We start from the raw sequence: 15617 nt of genomic DNA on the forward strand, positions 1-15617 counted from the left end.
TGAGTGTCTTTTTTTAACTTGCTCCTTGATTGTTAGCGATTCCCAACTGGTTTTATATGCGATTGTTAAAACTGTTCTCGACTAGCCTTTGATGTGTTTTGAACTAGTTCACGACTTGGATCTCGATTGCTTTTTGACTTAGTCCTTTTTTTGGACAGGGTCGACGGGTCATCGATTGGGTCCTTGATAAATGCCCGGACAAATACATGATGGCTCTTCTTTGTCTAAGCGAAGGTGAGCACGAGAGGGATTTTGTTTCGGTGGGTGGGAGACATTAGTGGGGGGGGGGGGGGGGCACGATGAGATTTGCTTTGGGGGTGAGGGATGCTCGCAGACAATAAAGTGACACGGCACACGCGATTCATTCCGCCTCAGAGGAGAAAGCCTGCTTCACCATCTGCTCGAGGTCAGGGGCGTTTGCCGGGGTCGGCGTCACATCACATAAGTTCCCTCCGCCATCCCCCACACCATCCCCTCCCCGAACACAAGACGCGAGTCTCCCCCCTGCCTTTCCAGCCTCGCATGGCAGACACCCGGTCAGGCCCGCGCGCATTTCCCGGGTTGCCACCCCTCCCCGCCCTGACAAAAACTGAAAAAAAAAACAATAGCCTGTCAGATGAAAAAGACCCCGCCGAATTTGATATGCATCACAAAAGAGCCACACCAACGTAGGGGCGGGGCCTGAGCAACTTGAATTTGAGCTTGGCGTTGCTTTCAATTTGAACGGCCAAGGACTGCTGAGCAGGCAAAAATAAAGACATAACACTTCACTTTGCTGCTGTGAAATGTAAATTTCTCCACTGTGAGACTAATAAAGGCATATCCAATATCCAATATCCAATATCCAATAAAATACGTAAAAAGAAAAAAAAAATAATTGTATTGCAAATGGGGAAAATGTTGACACATTTTGAAAATGTTTTCTAAAGCTATTGTTGAAATACTGAGAAAAGTCCCAATAGATTTTTAAAAGCGTGTTGCTGCTAAATAGTTTGAATTATTTTTATAACAGCATTAGTAATGACTAGTTCAAGTATTAAAAAAATGATACAAAAATCAAACAATGTAGAAGTACATTATATTTATATTCTTGAAGCCTTTATTATTTTGTGACTATCTTCCTCCACATTTCTTTAAGGAAGTTCTCCCGAGTGCTGGCACATTGGTCTTAGCCATTATCAACAGCAGCCTCTCTTCCGACATTGTCCCCCAACAGTTTAAACATGCAGTTGTCCAACCCTTGATCAAGAAACCTGGTCTTGAACAAGATGTACTGTCAAATTTTGGGCCCTTTTCCAAACTGTCTTTTATTTGCTCTTGATTGGTTTAGGTCCTACCTTTCTGACAGAACCTTGGCTGCTTGTACTGCCCCTCTCTTATGAGGTGTTCTGCAGGGCTCAATTTTGGGACCAATGTTGTTCTCACTGGGTTCCATCCTAAGGACACATAGTCTTTCTTTCCACTGCTATTCAGATGACTGTCAGATCTGTCCCACTGAGCAAAGAAGACACTTTCTCGTTCAGGCCACTTTTATCCTACCTGGAGGAAATCAAAACGTCTTGAACTTTAATGAAAAGAAGACAGAAGTGATATTGTTTGGTCCCAGTGGCCCATGTACATCTGATCGTATAGACTTGGGCCCCCTGGCTTCTTATCTGAAGTCAACAGCCGCAAACGTGGGTCTTAAACTGGACACTGACCGACTAACTTAACCGACCAATTGGTGCTGTTGTTGAATCCAGCTTCTTTCATCTGAGGCAACTGACAAAAATAAAATCTCCCCTTTCTCATGAGCACCTTGAAGCAGTAATCCATTCCTTTGTCATATCTCAGCTCGATTACTGTCATGTACTTCACTTCGGAGTCAGCCAATCCTCCTTGAAGCGTCTCCAGCTGGTCCAGAATGCTGCTGCTCACCTCTTGACTGGAACTCCTAAGAAGGAGCACATCACTCCTACTCTGGCATCACTTGACTGACTCACTATATATTTCAGAGTTCTTTGCAATGTCTTATTATTATTTTTCAAATCTTTAAATGGCCTCGCTCCTCCCTACCTCTCCGAGCTCATCCACTTCCACACATCCACTTCTACACACTTTCCCAGCGCCTTGAGTTTGCTGACCAGACATATATTAGATATGCCAAAAACCAATCAGAGGCTCAAAGGGGATCGAGCCTTTTCCATTGCTGGTCGTACTCTCTGGAATGAGCTACCACTGAACATTCTGCAAGCCCCCTCGCTGCCCATCTTTCAATCCCAGCTCAAAACTCACTTCTACTCTTTGGCATTTGACTGAGCATGATTCAGATTTGATCTTATTTCTAAGCGCCTTTCAAAACACTCAAGGACACTTTACAGACACGGGATAAAAACATTTTCTTTCCGCGGGTGAGCAGCGGCAGCCACTCGCGGCAGCGTTTACTCAAACCGGAAGTAACACAAACTCACAAATACAATACATCCTAATTTATTTAGCGCTTTCACAACAGCTGCAGCTGTAACAAAGCGCTTTACATAATAGTCAACACAAAGCCAAATAATAAACACAACAGGAACATAAAAACATGGGCAGTTGTGCAATCTTAACGACTTTCTCCATGTACCCTATGATGTTTGAGTACCCGACAAACACTTGGACATCCATCCATCCATCCATCCATCCATCCACCCAACACATCCATCCATCGCAACATAGTAATGTTATGAAAACTAATTTAAGACTTTGCAACCCCCCAACGCCTCCTGCCTTGGCAAGGGTATATGGTGCAGCTTTCTGGTTCCTCTGATGGTCGCAAAGCTGCTGTTGAGGAAGCATTTCTTTTTCTTTTATTCCCTCGCGTGCAAGAGTTGCCTGCTGTAGGGTCCCTAATTCTCTAGGGGCTTACATTTGCGTGTGTGTGGAACGTGGGTGTGGTGGAGGGGGGCAGTATTAGTGCTAAAACAAGAGAAGATCAGACGGCTGCGAGAGGTATAGTACAACGTGGGTTTATTTCTTGTGCGTGACTGTCAAGCAGGCGTGCGAAGGAGCTCTCAAGTGTAACCCCCTCACCTCATCCCACTCCACCCCTTTGTATGCTTCTGACCACCCTCACCCCTCCTAACCCAAACCCCTGAGCCAAATCCCTTAATCTGCTCTCGGACACGTCTGGAGGGCAAAACAAACAAATAGGATCCCCCTCGTCATCCTACCATCTGATTAACACCTGCCCCCCCCCCTTTCGCCCACAAATAAAATTATACTCAACTAAGACGCATGCCTGTTTGAGCAAAGCGCATCCCAAAATTTGTCCAATACGGTGACAAATGTGTCACATTCCACACAGTGAGCTTGACGTGTTTCTTTTGTGTGTTTCCAGTTGAACAAGGTTGGGCATATTTTGAATATGGACATTAACTCGTGAACAACTTTGAGTTATTATGCTATCGAGCAGTGGTTCTGAACCTTTTTCCTTGATGGCACCCCATTCAATTTACCAAGCAGTTCGCACACCCCCTTCCCAGAATTGATAAAAAGCAATATTGATATCACAATCCTAATGTGGAAGTAACATGTATTTCATTCTTTATTTACATAACTGACAACAAAATAATGCATTGCAGGATGACAAAAATCTATATTAAAATAAATTAGAGCTGCATAAAACACAAATAATAAATACATTCATAATATATTATATTTATTAAGTAATTAATATAACAATAATTGTTTTGCTTTCCAGGTATAAGAGTTAATTAGCATTATGCCTAATGCAAAATAACACAATGACTGTGATTTCCAGTATTTTTCACTTTTTTGGGGGACACGACATTAATCCCCGAAAATGTGCACATTTCCCCCAGGGTATCCTCGCAACCATTCGCAAGCATTCTCGCACCCTAGTTAAGAACCACTTTAGAGTTATTTGCGTTATAATCGTTTTTGCTTTGCCCTATTACGAGTGTGACGATATTGTGATTGCACTAACGTTTAATTTACCATCACAGTGTGAGAATGTTTTTTACGTTTTCACCAAATGGAGGAAATGTTCCCCTCCACAATGTGATATAAATGTTGCGCGAGATTAAAGGTGTAAAAGTCCAGGCCGTGGGGGCCAAATCTGGGCCGCCACATAATTTCACTCGGCCCGCGAAAGCAATCCAGTACGTAAAATGCCATGATGCTTGGTCAAGCGCAAACCAAAATGTCAAATTGTCCCATCTAAACCACCATAACAGTTATTATATCTGATTTCATATTTGAAAACTATTTATTCATTATTCTATTGTGGACTACTGTGTAATATGTGAAGGGGATGAAACATTCTAATGGCTTCCCTAAATTATAACTACACTGTGGCCCGCCACAAAAAATGACTGACACCCTTACACCATGTTATAACTTGCTGTTGGTAAAAGACTATATGAATAATTTACCTCATATAAAATTAAAAAAAACAATTGTTTCTTCTTTTTAGGAGTAAATTGAGTTGTCAGAAAGCGCCTTATATATGGAAAAAGTTTGAAAATATGTAATTTGCTGAAGGTGTAACTTGTAATAATAATAATAATACCGTATTTTTTGGATTATACGTGGCTCCCGATTATAGTTCGCACCAGCCAAAAAAATGCATAATTAAGAAGAAAAAAACATATATAGGTCGCACTGGAGGATAAGTCGCATTTTTGGGGAAAATGTATTTGATAAAATCCAACACCAAACAACATACATGTCATCTTGAAAAGCAATTAAATTAAAATAGAGAACATCAGGCTCCGTTTCACTTCTTTTTTTTCCATAAACATATAACATAACACGGCAGCTCTCGCTCTACGCAACTCCGATGGACACACCTCCTTTTTGGTAAGCCAGAACAGTCTTTTACAAGAGTTATTCAGATAACTCTAGCACGAAGAACATGCTAACAAGTTTACCAAAATATCAGGTTTTACTCCAAATCACCAAATCCAAGGAAATCTTCATCCTCGGTGTCACTTTTAAATAACTCCCCCAACTCGGCAGGTAGACAAGGCGCCACTTCCTCTTCTACGTCGCTTACATCAGACTCATCGTCAGTTGCAGTTCCAATTATTCCAGCCTTTCTGAATCCCGACAGGATGGTTTCGGTTTTCACTGAAGCCCATGCTTTGTCGATCCATCGGTTTAATGTGAAAATAACATGTGAAATGATATAGGGTAATAAAAAAAGCATATATAAGTCACTCCGATTTATAAGTCGCACCCCCGACCAAACTATGAAAAAAAACTGTGATTTATAATCCGAAAAATACGGTACATTACAGTTTAAGCGCCTTTCAAAGCTCTCAAGCACACTTTACAGTCACAGACAAGCATAGGTACTATAATAAATAAAATATAATCACAAATACAATGCAATAAATAAAAGACAATTATAAATAGAAACAAGAGAGAGCTACACAGAAAATGTAATTTTAAATAGGTGGGTTTTAAGATGGGACTTGAAGGTGGGAAGAGAATCAATGTTACGAATGTTGAGAGGAAGTGAGTTTGGGGGCAGAGCAGCTGAAGGCTCTGTCACCCATCGTGCTGAGACGGGCAGGGGGGCACACAGAGGTGGAAGGAGGAAGAGGATCTGAGGGTACGAAAGGGAATAAAAATTTGAAGACTTCAAATAGGCATGAGGGGGCAAGGTTATGGATAGCTTTAAATGTATAAAGAAGACTTTTAAAGTTGATTCTATATTTGACCGGGAGCCAGTGGAGCTCTTGGAGGACGGGGGTGATGTGGTGAAAGGATGAGGTTCTGGTAATGATCCGAGCTGAAGAATTCTGGACGAGTTGAAGTAATGCCTTATAATGCAGAAAATACGGTAATTGACTCAAAAGAAAACAAGTTTTGACGAGGTGTCCGATGTCATGACAGATGAGCAAGTGTGACATTAAGGCGGATCCAGAAAAAAAGAACTTTTGAATAACGGTGCTTCGTAGTGACTGACGGCTGAAAGCAGGCCAGCTGACCACAGCTGGAGAAACTAATCGACTGCCATCAAAGTCGACGATTGGTTGACATTGACGACACACGCCCATGGAATATCTATTTAGACGCCGATACGTCTGCTCTCTATCCGGCCTCACCCTCTCCTTCCTCTCGCCGTGCCCAGTAAGCAAGCAACCTTATTACCTTTAAATAAGAACCATCTTCCCACTCTTTTTTTTTTTAGTTTCCGTTCAGCGGCAGGCGGCCGACAGGGCCCAAAAAACCAGTGATGTCACCGCTGTTATTTTTAAGAGGGCGGTGAGCTCATTGAAGGGAAACCACAAAAGCAAGCGAGCTCGCTGGTAGCACATCTGCGGAACAGAGATGCCACCGATCACCACTCGCTTCTTCCAACGAAGGGGGGGACGACGACTGTAGTAGGAGCCATATTTGGTAATCTGAATCCACATAATATATGCGCTTATATTGGATCCAGCTACACATGCACGCACGCTGACAGTTGGGGTGAATGTGACCCCCCCTCCCCCATCATCTTCTACTCCAAGTCAAGAAAAAGATGAACTTGAGCCATTGATTATCCTGTGATGTGGGGTGTGTTGAGTGATTTTTTTCCTTCCTGATCCGTTAAAAAAACGGTCAACCATTGGAAATCGATCCATATATAAAACAATCAGATTGTGATCCTGCATTCCGCTTTCCCATTAAAGTCAGTGAAGATGTCAATAAAATATTTTCCCAACGATTATCCTGACGTGGCCTTGGGGTGATTTTGATTTAATCTGAAAAGAATTCCAAACGACACATCAGACAAATCTCTCTCCGTATTATTTTGTGTGTAGTGAACCACAGGCGGAGTATTGCCAACGAAAAGAGACGCTTGAGTAAGCACGGCTTGTTCAAACGGATCCGTATGAACGGCCACGTGCTAGCACTTGCTAGCGCTAGAGCAGCCATGAAACGCCATGGCGGCAGGCAATATCTATGTATTTATTTATTTATTTGTTTGTTTATTCACCTATTAATATAATAATAATACATTTCATTTATAAGCGCCTTTCAAAACTCTCAAGGTCACTGTATATCCATTTATTTATTCATTCATTCGTGTATTCGGTTATTTATTCATTTATTTATTGGTGTGTTTATCTATTTGTTCATTTAATTGATTTCTTTTGTTTATTATTTGTGCTGCTGTTCTTTATTTTATACAGTGTTAGCATAATGAAGTCGGGGGCAGGGGAGCGGGATTGAACCCTTGATTGGGAATTGAATGTTATTGTTAGGCGTTGGACTGTTGAAGTTGGTAGCCACAGTTTATGATGTCAAACGAGTCACGTTGCCGATAAAAACTTCAAACAAGTACCAAGGCATTAATCTCCATATTATATTTGGTATTTTTTTAATATTTTATTTTATTTAAGTTGGCCTGCCTGCATGTTACTGACATTATTTGGATGAATAATTATTACCGCAGTTGCTTGACTTCTTGTCAGCATTCGTGTAAATTAGCGAGTACTCTGGGCACCAAAAGTGCCTCGAGGATTTCTGAGAATCGAGGTACAGTGATACATCGGTTTACTAACCCCTTGGCTTACGAACTTTTCAGTTTACGAATGTTAAATTTATGAAAATTTTACGTTGGCATACAAACTATTTTTCGGGATACACACGGAGCTGCCACAATGAGTGATGTGTCGTTCGCGAACGAGCCCGTTCTAACAAGAAAATGGCAGCTGGCTTGTTTTGGTCTTCTGTTCCCCACCCCCAGTCGTCGGTTAAAGCCACGTGATTGGTCAAGAACGTAGCAGTGAGGGGGAGGGGGCTTACAGACAGAGAGAGTGTGAAGCCATTCTCCAAAAAAGAAAATGGCTGCCAACATTTTTTTTGTCCTCTATTCCCTGCCCCCAGTCTTCGGTTAAAGTCACGTGATTGGTCAATAACGCAGCAGTGAGGGGAGGTGGTTTAAACATTAAAGAGACAGGTCGACAACAGACAGAAGTGACAAAATGGATAGAAAACAGTGAAATTTGGACTTGTTTCAACTTTGATAGTTCAAAGGCAGAGTGGAGACTGCAAAGTTAGAATTCCCATCAATCAGGCTCCACAAATAACCCGCTCAAGCCATTTGTACACTTGATGCAAAAAGCTATCACCCCAGCTAAACAGAACACAATTGATGAGGAACTAGGTAAAATTACCACAGAGAAAGCACCTCCAAGGGATCATTCCTCAAGATGGTGAAAGAAGGCGACGTTCCTCATCAAGTGTTTAATGCTGATGAAACCGGCCACTCCATTCCATTAAGCCATCAACGACCATCACAAAGGTAAATAAAACAACTATATTATACAGTACAGTTTATTTCTTTGATTATAATACAATAGCACATGTATTATACGTAAAATAAGGTATATTTTGTGTAGTTTTAAAGAAAATTAAAATGACCTGGGAACGGATTATTCTCATTTTAATGGTTTCCTATGGGAAATAATTTTTTGGGATACACACTTTTTTTGCCTTACACACTGTCTGGGAACCAATTAGGTTTGTAAGCCAAGATATCACTGTACCTGAATTGCACAAGCGAGGACTCGTTTCGGCTCTGGTCAGATTTTTTGGGGGGGGGGCCCTCGCTGTAAAATGGAATATTTCGGAGCAAAAGCAACATTTCATTTCATTTCATTCTGTAACCCTCATCTGGTGGTTGGTGGTGTGGGGGCGGGGCAACGTTTGACACTGGAGTCACGCTAACCGGCTAATTGGTAAGAGCTTCGCTGCACCTTCATCTGTTTGCGAGCACATTAAGGGCTCACATTTGCGTGCCTATGTCTGTCTGTGCTCTCCGGGCGGTGGTCCAGACTTGCTGTTTGGCGACAGGGGGCGGGGGGTAGTAGCCTGGGCATTCTGCCAATCCACATACTCTAGGCCATCCCGGAGAAAGAGGACAGGAGACCAGAGGCGATAAGTTGGAGACGGAGCGGCCGTGAGACTGATAGACGAGGAAGCGGGAAGGCGCACGGGTGTAAAGTGTAAGGAGCGCGGGGGACCGAGGGGAGGGAGTTTGAGGGCTGCCAAGGCCTTCGGGGAGGCTTGAAAAAGGATAAGATGAAGGAAGTGAGCAGCGCGGCGACAAGGAAAGAGCCCGATTTCTTTTTGGCAGGTGCTTCGGCGCCACCGTAACAGTGACGGCTGGGGGAAGTGGTTTTGGGGAAAAAGAAATTCAACAGAGGGTGGGGGGGGGGGAGCAGGAGCAGGAAAAAAGATAAAGAATAGCAGCACAAAAAAATAATCTATAAATGAACAAATAAATGAATGAAAAAATAGATACATAATTAAACAAACACACAAAGAAACACCTAAATAAATAAGAGTTTAAATTTAGAATAAATAAATAAACGAATAACCAAAGAAATAAATAACATCTAAACACATACACACACGCACACACGCACGCACGCAGACACACACACACACACACACACACACACACACACACACACACACACACACACACACACACACACACACACACACACACACACACACACACACACACACACACACACACACACACACACACACACACACACATACATACATACATACATACATACATACATACATACATACATACATACTGAAATAACAAATAAACAAATAGATAAATAAAGAAATACAAATTGAGTAAACAAAGTAAAGTAAAAAAAAAGCAGGAGAGAAATAACCAGAAGCAAAATTTAAGGCGAAGGGGGACTATCAAACAAAAAGGCCACAGAAAAAGATGGCCCAGAAGAGAAAAATGATATGAGAAGAATGAAAAGAAACGAGCTGCAGAAGAAGCTGGACAAAAGGAAAAAGTACGCCTGCAACCTAAAACAAACAAACAAACAAACAAACAAACCCCACTTGGAGCTCTTCCAGCGCGAAACTCATCGATTATCTCCTATTTTCCAATCACCAAAACTTCATATTTATCCAAATCACCATTTTCCCTCTCTGCATCCCATAAATACAATAAAGAACGATAATGACTGCCTTGGTGCCAGCGAGGTACAGATCGGGTTTCCTGAGACTTGTTTTCCTGACCTTAGTCGTCTAGTGAGCACCAACTACTTGCCCCCATGGCGGACTTACACAAGCAAACACACACACACATACACACACATAACACGTACACACATATTCTCCTTTCTTCTCAAATTGGAAGGAAAAGAGACTTAGGGAGAACCAGCTATCCCCTCCATAACAGACACAGAGGTCAGTTTCCTTAACCCAGCTTACAGTTGACTTTGGCAGATGCTTCTCTTGAACCCCCCACCCCAACCTCTGGCCTTCAAAAACAAACAAACAACAACTTTGATCCTCTCCTCTTTCATCTAGAACTGCTTCATGTCATCACAAAGAGGGTACAGCAAGTCCTGAAGAATGAATGTCTCTCTGTGTTTTTGTTTTGTCATATTGTCTCTATGCTGTCATATTATTTGTTATTTAGTTTTTTTTGTTCTTTTGACTTCAAGACGGCACCCCGAGAGTGGCTGCCTTTCCAGCAGCTCATGTATTTTGTTTTTCTACTTTCATTCCTTTCATCACTTTGCTGCTGTGAAATGTAAATTTCTCCACTGTGAGACTAATAAAGGCATATCCAATCCAATCCAATCCAAAAAACATGCTGCGCAACCTACGCCGTCCCTCACAGCGCCTCATCCCAACCTGGAAATCGAATACTGCGCGTCTCAGGAAGTCCATAATGCAGAAGATCCAACGTGGACCCTAATGGACATTTTTTTCTCCGGGGTAAAGCGAATGTAGCACATCAAGCTGAAGGCTCAAAAAAAGTAATGAGGAAGAAGAAGCAAAGGAAGAAACACAAGCAACAAAAAAGAAGCAGAAGAAAAAAAATTGCATCGACAACAATTCTGAACATGGCGGACTTTCCAAATAAAAAAATAGGCTAAAAAAAAAATTAGGGGCTCGCGCATGTTCCAAGCTGCACGCCAGCAAGTGGAAGAGAGTCAGACGCACGGTGAAGTGCATCACAAGTCCACAAGCCACAAGTACACATTTGGTTTTCCTTCTCAACCCCACCGACGAGCCAAAACCGCCGTCTTTGCGATAGCTCGGCCTCCGTCCCGATGATTCCGACATAAAATGGCAGACGACATAAAATGGCAGACACTCGTTCTGGGTCGCTGTCACCTCGGGATTCCTCGTCGGGAATTTATGCGGTTTTGTTCCAATGAACGGAACCAAAGAGCCACATTGGGTTTCTCGAATCGGCATCGGAAAGTTCCGTCGGGAAATTGAGTGCGCCAAAATTCGGCCGTGTCGGGACTTTTAGGCGGGTAAGGTACTTGGGCTAATCTGGACCAGGAATTCATCCCAAATTTTGGGCTCGCCATCAGAAATAAAACTTGAAAATTCAACTTCTGAACCTCTGAGAGAAACCTCGCAGGACCCCTAAAACTGACTCTTTAGGGTACAGTATAAACACAGTGCTCCCTCTTACGTGTTCCAATTAAGATGCCGCCGGCGGCATTTTGAACACGTCAAAAAGAACCGCGCTGCCAACCGCAGCTCACGTTCCGTCACTCCAATCGGAGGAACGTTTCACGCGAGCGGACCGCATGTCAGTCGGCGTCACGAGCGAACGTCCCGCGAGAAGACAAAAATTCAAGATTGGAAAAATGAGGTCCATGCATAACAAATATTTTCCTCTGCAGCACAAAAAAATGGACATTCTTTCCAACATTTTAACCCCTGGGCTAATTGCTTAAACATTTCCTGCGCAGCTCCAAAAGCGTCCGCAGGGCCGCGTGCGACAGGATCCTGGCAACCTCGACGTCGCGTTCGGCAATTTCCTGCTCACCTCATTTGGAGGTTGCTCAACCGCAGCCACACGCACTCCTGTGCAACCCCCTCCGACATGTGGTTTTTATTTTTTCTTCCATCAAAAACCAGATGAAAAGACTGACAAAGACGCGAAATGAACGGTCACGGGGCAATCCAAAGGACGGACGACGGCGTCCCAAAGGCTTAATTACAAGCTGAACTCTTGTGAAAAACGTGACCTTGGTGTGATTATTAAAAGACGGCTGTGTGTCGGTGGTGTCAAAGAGAGAGGGGGAAAAACAGCTTGAAAAAGGGCAAACATAAAAAGAAAAAATGACTTCTAGCCGAATGCTAGCAGGCACCACAGATGAGCTAACAAAACTAGCATGGGTGTTACGGTGTACTGTATTCGGCTTTACGTGGCAGAAACTCCAACAACTGCGAAGGTCACGTGAAAATAGACACCGATCACGTGCGTATATTCTTTATCCTCTATGAAAAGCGAACAGTACTATAACTTCCTGAGCAGATGTGACTTTTTAGGTAGCAAAGACGCACAAACCAGAAAGTTGCCTCGCAGACTGTCTTTCATGTATGATGCATGATTTATTTGTTTGTTTATTTTTGTCATAATTGAATAAATTCAGGGCAAAAGAAGTCAATTCCCACCGGTTTGCATGTCATCGTTGCATGAAAAGCTGAAGCGACTGAGCCGCCAATTTGTTTGCATGACTGTTGTGATCCAATTTATGACTCACTGACTTGTTTACGGCGCATCGTTTGGTAGAATCTCGTTAAGTTGGACGTTTAAAAGACCGCAACGCCTTGAGTACCGTTGGGAAACTAATTGAAGTCGGCATTTTAAGCCATGGTTCATTTGCTTTTATTTTTGCCCACATCTAGAATTTAAGACCAAATTATTTATGTACAACATGCAGAATATTGTTTATTAGAATACAGAAGAATTTACTGCGTGCAATAAAATAGCTTTGGAAAAAAATAATCGCATAATAAATCACGATACTGGGGTCAAACAAAATCTAAATTTTAACCATGTAACCCACATGTGTTAAAGTCAAGGCCCGGGGGCCAAATTTGGACCACCATTTCTTTGGATTCGGCCCGTGAAAGCAAATCAAGCATGTCAAGTGCCATGATGCTTGCTAAAGTCCGAACCAACATTTCAAATTGTCCAACGTAAACCTCAATAACAGTCATTAATCTTGACTTCAGATGTGAAAACTAGTTATTCATTAATTTGTTGTGCAGTCTATATGTAATATGTGTAGGGGATGAAACATTTTAATGGCATCCCAAAATTCAGAACGCCCCCCCCCCTCCTCCTGAGTGGAAACCGTAACTACAAGGCTAATCTAACCCTTGATGTAACCTCACAGTTTTCTGCTAAAATACTCGAGTATCAAACAGTTGTAGTTACCAAAGTGGCCGAAGCGCCGCAACAGCCGGCGAGGCCAAGAAGACAACACAGTGTGTGTGTGTGTGTGTGTGTGTGTGTGTGTGTGTGTGTGTGTGTGTGTGTGTGTGTGTGTGTGTGTGTGTGTGTGTGTGTGTGTGTGTGTGTGTGTGTGTGTGTGTGTGTGTGTGTGTTTGTGTGGTGTAGGTGACGCGTGGCCTCAAGAATGCGCTTCCCTTCCTCTTCGCCGCTCGCTTCAATTTCCCCCTCGGCTCGCGGGAGCCGTCGCTTGAGGAATCTGGAAAACACCAGCAGGGGAATGAGAGGAATTTTCAGGCCAGGCTCTGGAGTTTTCTCTCGTTTCGAAGTGCGGCCCAACAATAACACGCTCGAATAAACAATGGGGCCGTTTGTCGATGGAGGGGGAGAGTGGATCTTCGCCTTGGACTGGCGGCGGACCCGAGAGTCCCAAAGTACAGGCTATGTGGAAAGATGGAAGTGCACAAAGGAACATAAACACATGCTAGAGCTCTTTCTTCATCTCTCTCCGACCCATCTTTCCTCTGAGGGATGCTGCTCAATGTCAGGAAACCACAAAAGCAGAAAAAGGGGAGGAAAGGGGGGAGGGGGGTGAACGCTGGAAGCTCTCGTTTTTAGTCGCACTGGGAAACTCTGTTTCGAGTTGCGTCTCCATAAAGACTTCTTCTCTCTTTTGACATCTGACAGAAGCCGACTGCTCGATTATTTCAACAATAATTACTTCAACAAATGACTTCATTATTCCTAACAATTGCTCGCCAGAGAGGGAGTTGAGGTTGGGGTGAAGGTCTGCGCTTAAAAAAAATGCCAAGCAGCAGCTTTTATTTTTTTCGATGATAAGGGCTCCTCCAATTGGACGAAAAGGGAAAAGCCTTCCTCGTATGAGTGAAGAGCGGGCTCTCTCTTGTGGTCAAGAAAAGAATGACGCCCTCGGGGCAGTTCAGTCCCATTTAAATTACTACAAAAAATGTGCATGTTTTATAATGTTTTTAAGGTAAAATTGTGTTTAACATTTAGATGCCAATGTATTTCAAATAAATGTTTGTTAGTTGTCATTTCATTTTCCAATATAAGTCAACTCAACTGTCTGTATTTGGTGAACAAGCACATATGGAAAAAAAGAGTTGTAGTTGTTTAATTTTACACTTGAAGGGTGGACAAGTTGTTTGTGTCCAAACAATAGACAACACAATGGCTTTAAAGTGGCTCTGGATATTCGCTCAGTCAAGCTGCCATGTCACCGATTGGCATTGGGGCGGTGTTGATGTACATTTCGCCCTGGCAACCATTCACGTTCACACCAATGGACAATATTAAAATAATATCATAGCTAGGCAGACGCGGTAATTACTTCTTCACCATCCCGTCCCCATTAAAAAGTCTATTTCTCATCACGGGTCCCTTTGAATTGGTAAAATGATGACAATGTGAAATCCTTGGTTCACTCACACGCCGCTCCAGATAAGTCCATTGGGAGTCACTTCTTGAATGGGTCAGACCAAATTTTCACCCCTGAGGTGGGAGAAAACAAAATAACCATCAGATTTTTATAACGTTTTAATAGTAACTTCATTTGGTTCATCAATTTCATTTTTTATACATCTATGATCACAAAGCTTGTGTTTTTGTTTGCCATATTGTGGCCTTTTAAACATGGTTTAAATGTTTTGCTGTTCGTGTAAGCTGTATAGCTGTTGGCTTTCTGGCTATCTATTAGCTATTTATTTGCTATGCATTAGCTAGCTAACTCGCTTTCTATCTATTTGAGTTACTTCGGGGTTGAGTGAACGCTGGCGCATTTGGCTGCCGCTGCTCACCCACAGAAAAACTTTATCCTGTGACTGTAAAGTGGCCTTGAGAGTTTTAAAAGGCGCTTATGAATGAAATGTATTATTATGATTATCATAAACTGTAAGTTACGTCGATTTTTGAAGAATAGGAATAATTGTGTTATGCTGAGCTCTTACCGACGGGCTGCACGTCGGCCTGCTCGATTCCTGCCCGGTTCATCTTCTGAACTTCTCCTTAAGGGGGTGCGAAATATAGGTTAATTCGGATACGTCAGGTCCAATTTACGCGTAAAGGACATTGTTTTTTTCCTGGATGTAACAGTGATGTAAAACAAAACAGGCAAATCACAAGGGTAATTGTTGGCCACTTACTGTATTCAGTTCTGTGGGCGAGCGGGTAGAAGAAAATGGGGTAAAATGCAGCAGCAACGGCCGTTACAAACCCTCCAAATATAAACACCATTTTCCTGTTTTTGGACATCATTTTTTGATCGTTTGGCGAGAGAAAAGTTCACCTCCAAAAGGACATTGTGGTTGAAATAATTACTTCCGGGTAAATAGGTTATCCAGCGGCAATTATGGGAATT

At 42.6% G+C, this 15617-nt stretch overlaps 1 protein-coding gene across 1 annotated transcript; it reads right to left on the bottom strand.

The window, feature by feature from the left end:
• Nucleotides 1-13304: 13304 nt before the first annotated feature.
• On the bottom strand, nt 13305-15599 carry smim20 (small integral membrane protein 20). Its single transcript, XM_088990723.1, has 4 exons — nt 15403-15599; nt 15208-15264; nt 14690-14752; nt 13305-13499 (listed from the first exon to the last, which is right to left on the bottom strand). The coding sequence occupies exons 1-3, from the start codon at nt 15512-15514 to the stop codon at nt 14718-14720; spliced, it is 204 nt and encodes a 67-aa protein (XP_088846849.1). The 5' UTR covers nt 15515-15599; the 3' UTR covers nt 13305-13499; nt 14690-14717.
• Nucleotides 15600-15617: the final 18 nt, after the last annotated feature.

The sequence above is a fragment of the Hippocampus bargibanti genome, linkage group LG02 (assembly GCF_051943395.1).
Source record: "Hippocampus bargibanti isolate YZ-2025 linkage group LG02, ASM5194339v1, whole genome shotgun sequence".
Taxonomy (NCBI): domain Eukaryota; kingdom Metazoa; phylum Chordata; class Actinopteri; order Syngnathiformes; family Syngnathidae; genus Hippocampus; species Hippocampus bargibanti.

Coding starts and splice junctions, on each gene's coding strand:
- smim20 (XM_088990723.1), bottom strand. CDS start 15,514: ATGATGTCCAAAAACAGGAAAATGGTGTTTATATTTGGAGGGTTTGTA. Junction 15,265..15,402: donor CGCCCACAGAACTGAATACA/GTAAGTGGCCAA, acceptor CACCCCCTTAAG/GAGAAGTTCAGAAGATGAAC. Junction 14,753..15,207: donor GGCCGACGTGCAGCCCGTCG/GTAAGAGCTCAG, acceptor CTCCCACCTCAG/GGGTGAAAATTTGGTCTGAC.